Source organism: Portunus trituberculatus, chromosome 29 (assembly GCF_017591435.1).
Source record: "Portunus trituberculatus isolate SZX2019 chromosome 29, ASM1759143v1, whole genome shotgun sequence".
In the NCBI taxonomy this organism is placed as follows: Eukaryota; Metazoa; Arthropoda; class Malacostraca; order Decapoda; family Portunidae; genus Portunus; species Portunus trituberculatus.
In genome coordinates this window covers 7,768,512-7,776,011 of record NC_059283.1, presented here as the reverse complement: position 1 = coordinate 7,776,011, position 7,500 = coordinate 7,768,512, and the positions used below count along the sequence as shown (strand labels likewise).

The 7,500-nt window shown below is 43.0% G+C and overlaps 1 protein-coding gene across 5 annotated transcripts in view; it reads left to right on the top strand.

Annotated features, from left to right (window-relative positions):
• Positions 1–7,500, top strand: part of LOC123510629 (angiopoietin-related protein 3-like) — a 119,371-nt gene that overhangs the window by 77,163 nt on the left and 34,708 nt on the right. For all 5 annotated transcript variants that reach the window (XM_045265920.1, XM_045265921.1, XM_045265922.1 and 2 more), the window contains exons 3-4: positions 2,995–3,131; positions 3,772–3,868. In XM_045265920.1, the coding sequence (XP_045121855.1) occupies positions 2,995–3,131; positions 3,772–3,868 (234 nt within the window). The remainder of the gene's footprint in view (positions 1–2,994; positions 3,132–3,771; positions 3,869–7,500) is intronic.

Sequence of the window (7,500 nt, the reverse complement as noted above, 5' to 3'; positions counted from 1 at the left end):
TGACATGAGGATCGTTCTGGCCGATGGTGAGAAAGGAAGGCTGGGCGATATGAGACAAGGAGGAGGAGGAGGAGGAGGAGGAGGAGGAGGAGGAGGAGGAGGAGGAGGAGGAGGAGGAGGAGGAGGAGGAAGAAGGAGGAGGGAGAGGATAGACACAAGAGAAGGGGAGGCACGGGATGGGAGAAGTATAACAGGAGAGATGAGAAAAAGTAGAAGGAAGATATGTGCGAAGGATGAGGGCGAAGAGGAAGAAGGAAGAGGGGAATACACAAGAAAGGGGAGACTGAGGATGGGAAGAGTAGACGTAAAGGGAGAGGGGAGAGGGAGAAGGGGCAAAAGTTTAGGTGCGAAAGAGAAGTAAGAAGAAGAAAACGAAGAGGGAAGGGGAAAATAGAGAGGAGATAGGAAAAATATACAAAAGGAAAGAGGGAAAGGAATAAGAGGCAAGAATTTTACAAGAGATATGTACGAAGTAAGACGAATAAGAAAAAGAATAACAAGAACAAGAAGGAGAGAAGGAACAGAGATGAGAGAAAGGAAAGAGAATTGGAAAAAGATACGTAAAGGAAGAGAGAGAAAAGAGAAAAAAGAGGGCAGATACTCATAGTTTAGTTGTTAGGCAGACGATATATAAAGGCTTTGAAGTTTATGATAGCTGTAAATCTTAGTTCTTGTAATTAGCGATAATCTGGCTGGCCACTTGGTTGGATGTGTAAGAGTATAATAATAGCTGGTAGCAGATACGGAATAGCTAGCTTGGGGCGTGGGTTGCCGGTGGTGGTGGTGGTGGTAGTGGTAGTGGTGGTGGTAACGAGTTCAAGTATATTTTTGAAAGCTAGTATACATCGCGATAGATACGTATAGTAACAGAGACGGTACTGTGTTGTGTGTGTGTGTGTGTGTGTGTGTGTGTGTGTGTGTGTGTGTGTGTGTGTGTGTGTGTGTGTGTGTGTGTGTGTGTGTGTGTGTGTGTGTGTGTGTGTGTGTGTGGATTTTCAGAAGCTTGTTAAGGCGAGGAAAGGTTGATGGTGTGAGAGAGAGAGAGAGAGAGAGAGAGAGAGAGAGAGAGAGAGAGAGAGAGAGAGAGAGAGAGAGAGAGAGAGAGAGAGAGAGAGAGAGAGAGAGAGAGAGAGAGAGAGAGAGAGAGAGAGAGAGAGAGAGAGAATAATCAATGTTATTTCAAGCACGCAAAGTAAATTAGGCTGCTGCACACACACACACACACACACACACACACACACACACACACGGCCCGGTAGCTCAGTGGTTAGAGCACTGGCTTCACATGCCAGATGACCGGGGTTCGATTCCCCGGCCGGGTGGAGATATTTGGGTGTGTCTCCTTTCACGTGTAGCCCCTGTTCACCTAGCAGTGAGTAGGTACGGGATGTAAATCGAGGAGTTGTGACCTTGTTGTCCCGGTGTGTGGTGTGTGCCTGGTCTCAGATCTATCCGAAGATCGGAAATAATGAGCTCTGAGCTCGTTCCGTAGGATAACGTCTGGCTATCTCGTCAGAGACTGCAGCAGATCAAACAGTGAATTACACACACACACACACACACACAAAACCTTAACAATTTCTCCCCTAAGCAACACTCAGGCGTGAAATTATGGAAACAATTTAATACACAAACATTTGAATTCAAGTCTTATTTCTCTCTCAACTCCTGGAAAATAATTTGGTCACGTAATTTAGATATTCAAACACATATTAATAAATGTATCTGTAAAAAACACGAGGAAAGAAAATATCTACCCTCTCTTTTTTCTCTTCCATCGCGTGTCTTTTCTCAATAATATGTTAGTGAAATTAATGAGATACTGAATATTATATTATGGTGCAGAAAAAAAGTGTGCAGAAATGAATAGAATTTTCTGTAATGTATTTTTTTTTTCTAATGTTGCTTTTACGTATTTCCAGTTGGAGACGAGGAAAAGAATGTAGAAAATGTGCTCTTTTATTTCTCCTTTCTATCTCTTTTTCTTTCTCCTTTTTCTTTTGTTTCAGCCTTTGTCTCTCTTTTCTTCTTTCTCCTTTCTTTCTCTTTTCTTTCCGTCTTTACCTTTCTCTTTTTTCCTTTCTTTTCTCTTTCCTTGCTTTCTCTTTTCTTTTTTCTCTTTGTCTTTCTCTCTTTTTTCTTTCTTTTTTTTTTCTTTTATTCTGTTTTCTGTTTTCTTTTTGTCATTTTCTGTTTTCGTCTCTCTTTTCTTCTCTTTTTCTTTCTCCTTTCTTTCTTCTTTCTGTCCGCCTTTCTTTGTCTTTCTTTTCGTCCCTCTTTTCTTCTCTCTCTTCTTTCTTCTTTCTTTCTCCTTTTCTCTCCGCTCTTGTCTTTCTCTCTAATGTCCTTTTATTTTCTCATTGGAAGTAGGTAAGCGAGAAAAACTGCGTGAAATCATTATTTTTTCCCTCTTTCTCCCACTCTGCCTTTCTGTAATGATATCTTATTTCTCTTTATTTTATATGTCTTTCTAATGATTTCGTTTCATTCTCAGTACAAAAAGATAAGAAAAATGTTAATCTCTCTCTCTCTCTCTCTCTCTCTCTCTCTCTCTCTCTCTCTCTCTCTCACAATTATTTTATCTTTATTTCTCTGTTATTATCTTTCTTTTATCATTTTGCAACATTTCACACACGAACGAGAAAGAAAAACAAGAATATACAGAAAAACCACAAAATCAATACCACTTTTCTCTCTCCTTTTATCTCACATCCTTCTTTCCCTCATTCTATCTCACATTCTTTTCTCGGTTATTCATCTCCACCCTTTCTCTCTGTCCTTTTTAATTTCACACCCTTATCTCTCTCCCTATGTCTCACACCATTTTCTCCGTTATTTATCTCACACCCTTATCTTTGTTCCATCTCACACCCTTTGCTCTCTCTCTCTCTCCTTATATCTCACAACCTTTTTTTTTTCTTTTTTTCTCTCTCTCCTTATATCTCACACCCTTTACTCAGTTACTTATCTCACAATCATTTTTACCCTTTACAGGAGGAGGACGGCGAAGAGTGACAGCTGCAGAGGTGAGGGAGGTGGTGAACGCCGCCTTGGAACAGCAGCTGCAGCCCCTTCACACCGCCCTCAACCTAGTGCGTCTCGACACCTTTACTGAGCACGTGCATAGACAGGTGGGTCGAGTGTGTGTGTGTGTGTGTGTGTGTGTGTGTGTGTGTGTGTGTGTGTGTGTGTGTGTGTGTGTGTGTGTGTGTGTGTGTGTGTGTGTGTGTGTGTGTGTGTGTGTGTGTGTGTGTGTGTGTGTGTAGCGTGTGTCGTGTCTCTCGGTGTAGTAATTACTTTGCCAGGAAACTGAGGATGTGCTGTGTACAAAAATTAATTCTTTGTCTGTAAACTCTTTTTTCTTTTATTTCTTTCTTTTCTTATTCATGTTGTTCTTGTTTTTTCTTTTTTTTCTGTACGCCAGTGTCTCCTTCACTTCTAGGTATTGACCCGGTCTTCCCACACACACACACACACACACACACACACACACACACACACACACACACACACACACACACACACACACTCATGGCACGAACACGTCTGGTATAATTACAAACACCCTCTATTTTCCTCTTCTTCCTCTTCCTCTAGTATCTCCTCCTCCTCTTCCTCCTCTTCCTCCTCCTACTTCTGCACGCCATTCCTTCCAGCTGCTCCTTTTTCACCTCGCCTCTCGTTTTTCTCTCCTTTCTTTACACTTTTCTCTTTTGTACCCTTTCTCCCCCTCTCGTCTCTCTCACACCCTCTCACTCTCTCTCCCCGCAGCTGTCCACCTTGGAGCACATCCAGGGAAAGCTACTGACGGAGTATGGGGAGCTTAAGGCGGCCGTTGGGGAAGTTGGGAAGAATACTCTGGATATTGGTGAGTAGAGGGAAGGAGAGAGGGACGAGTTGGATTGGGAGGCTGAAGGAAGGGTGTTAGTATGGCTGCTGGGTGACTGTGCGTGGAGATGGATGAGGAAAAGGAGAAGAAGAAGGAATGTTGAAGAGTGAGGAAGTAAGACTGATAATTTTGCATGGATGGAGATGGATGTGTGTGTTGAAGAGAAGAGAAAGGAAGAATGATGAGGGAAGAAAAAGGAGTGATGGAAAAAAGAAGGAAGGGAAAAAGAGGTGAGGGAAGAGACGTTGTACAGTGAAGAAAGGAAAAATGAATTAAAAAAGAAAGTGAACAACAAGTGAAAGAAACAAAAAGGAAAACATGAACAACAGAAGAAAAGAATGGAGTAGAGAGAAAAAGAAGAAGGACGCTAATGAAGTGGAAATAAAAGAACCAAACAAAAAAGGAAAAAGGAATTGAATAGGCGAAAGAAATAGACGGAAGAATATGAATAATAGACGAACTTGTAATTGGGCACACTCGTTATTTGCTACGCTAGAATGATAATTGTCTGGAAGAACAAAGACCAGATGATTAAAAATACGGGATGTGTGTGTGTGTGTGTGTGTGTGTGTGTGTGTGTGTGTGTGTGTGTGTGTGTGTTTTCAATTAATACTGTTATATGTACAGAGAGAGAGAGAGAGAGAGAGAGAGAGAGAGAGAGAGAGAGAGAGAGAGAGAGAGAGAGAGAGAGAGAGAGAGAGAGAGAGAGAGAGAGAGAGAGAGAGAGAGAGAGAGAGAGAGAGAGAGAGAGAGAGAGAGAGAGAGAGAGAGAGAGAGAGAGAGAGAGAGAGAGAGAGAGAAAGGATAATTAAAAGCTGTCATGTCTATTCATGGAAAGTGAACACACACACACACACACACACACACACACACACACACACACACACACACACACACACACACACACACACACACACACACACACACACACACACACACACACACACACACACACACACACACACACACTATTGCAGATCTGTACAGGATGGCTGAGAGAGTAGAGAGAGAGAGAGAGAGAGAGAGAGAGAGAGAGAGGAGAGAGAGAGAGAGAGAGAGAGAGAGAGAGAGAGAGAGAGAGAGAGAGAGAGAGAGAGAGAGAGAGAGAGAGAGAGAGAGAGAGAGAGAGAGAGAGAGAGAGAGAGAGAGAGAGAGAGAGAGAGAGAGATTTTATGAGCTGAATATTGCATTTTCAAGATCCCGGCGAGCCCTCTATTGCGGCGAGAGACACAATGTTGCCAATAGAGAGAGACAAACCGAAAACTATCTTGTCTTGCCTCAATTTCATTTCACCCCAGCGGACCCAAACACTTGCCGCGAGAGGGAGACAAGGGGGAACTATTCTTTGTCTTCATTCCTATTCACTATATAAACTGATCGCTGTGGAGTGTGTGTTTATTTACCAGTGATTGACAGCACAGGCGCGAAGGACGAGAGGGATGAGAGTTTGTGTAAGTCTTGGGGATATATCAGCCGTGTTTCACATTCAGATTTTTTTTTTTTCGCCTTTATTTCTATTGTTTTTTTGGGGGGGATTTGATGAGGCGTGTGTCTGTGTGTGTGTGTGTGTGTGTGTGTGTGTGTGTGTGTGTGTGTGTGTGTGTGTGTGTGTAGATAGGTAAGTACATTTACATTTTTCGTTTCCTTTTTTTTAAATGGCGTTTCTTGTAACTTTTCTGAATCTGTCTGGGAAAGTTAGTTTTAATTAAAAGTTTGAGGTGACATGACAGCTCTCTCTCTCTCTCTCTCTCTCTCTCTCTCTCTCTCTCTCTCTCTCTCTCTCAGACGAAGCGACACCTCCTCCTGAGAGATAACCGTGTTTACATCTTTTCATCTCGCCTTCTTTTCTCTCGCACAACTTCCAGCAAGACATGTTATTACTGCTCCGCGAGACTTCACAGGTATTTCTGAAACCGCTGCGTGGTGAGAAATACACTAAATATACTATGCTTTAATTGTACTTTCATTCTACGCTCTAACTCCATTCCATAACACACATACATCGACTTAAGCAACGAAAGAACACAAGGAAAAGCAATTAGAGAACACACGTCTTCATATCGTAACAATTGAACGTCTCCCTCTCGGCCATAACACATTTAGTAACAAAGGAAGGCGGTGAAACAACATCTTTTCTTTCCCTTGTCACTGCCGATCCTCATCACAGACTCATCTCGTGTCAAGACTTTTGAGGAGAAACTGTAAATTTATCTTTCTGTCGTGTGGATCTTTGTTGAAGGTGACCGTTTTCCTGCCGCAGTGGAGGAGGTGGAAGATGACGAAGAGGAGGAGGCGCCGGAGGAGGAGGAGGAGGAGGAGGAGGAGGAGGAGGAGGAGGAGGAGGAGGAGGAGGAGGAGGAAGAGGAGGAGGAGGAGGAGGAGGAGGAAGAGGAGGAGGAGGAGGAGGAGGAGGAGGAGGAGGAGAAGGAGAAGGAGGTGGAGGAGGAGGAGGAAGTGGTGGAGTGGAAAAGAGAAGAAGGAAGGGGAAAGAGATGAGGTGACGGTGTAAGTTTATCCTTTACACGTCTAAGTGGCAAGGAAGGAAGGCAAGTGTGGCTCACACAGCGCCAGCAAAAATTGGCCAAAAGAAACCAAACTTTCCGACAGAACACACACACACACACACACACACACACACACACACACACACACACACACACACACACACACACACACACACACACACACACACACACACACACACACATAAACACCAAACACTGACTTAATTCAAACATCGATTCGGTTGACTGCTAGAATATAAGAAGTTTAGTTGACGTGAGGCAAGGCAAGGCAATGGTTAGCTTTCTTTTTCTTCCTTTTTTTTTTTTTATCTTTTATTGTATTGAAATGTACACAGAGATAAGCGGCGAGGCTCTCAAGGCCACGCCAGCGCCCAGGCCCTCGCAGTCTCCCCAATAAGAAAAACAAGTGTGGGTTTATAGTCGTGACCTCATCGACCTTCCCTCGCCGTCTCTTTGCCGCTCCGTCGTTCCCTGTAACACGACCTCTTCCCCGCGTACGAATAATTAACAATTTAACCCAAATTCCCCACTTCACTTGAGTCTTCGCTCTCACTGTGCCTCTGTTACTGCCTTCCAAATGCAAACAAGGGAGATTTTTTGCTGCTTGGCCGCAGTCACATACGGCGCCGGGGGTCAAGAGAGTGCGGTAATTTGGTCTGCCTTAGAAACCCCTTTGAAAAATAGAGAAAAGTTAAATTTATTTGTATTTGATAATTGGGATAATTCCTTTACATATAGAAGAACTACTGTACATATGTAAACTATCATTTAGAGTTCTTGCTAGTGCTGTATAGGTATCAATCATACTCCACTCTGTTAGTGAAGACGAGCCATACATTTTAGAGTTGATAGGAGTAATAATCATACTTCACTCTATATTAATGAAGAACCATTGGACATATACAAACTATCATTTAGAGTTGATAGGAGTGTTGTATAGGTAACAATCATACCTCACTCTTTATTAATGAAGAGAAACCATTGTACATGTGTAAGCTATTCTGTTGACGAAGGTATAATCACGCCACGAGTATTAACACAGGTAGAGAGAGGAGCAATGTTGCCCCTTCTGGTACCTCACACATG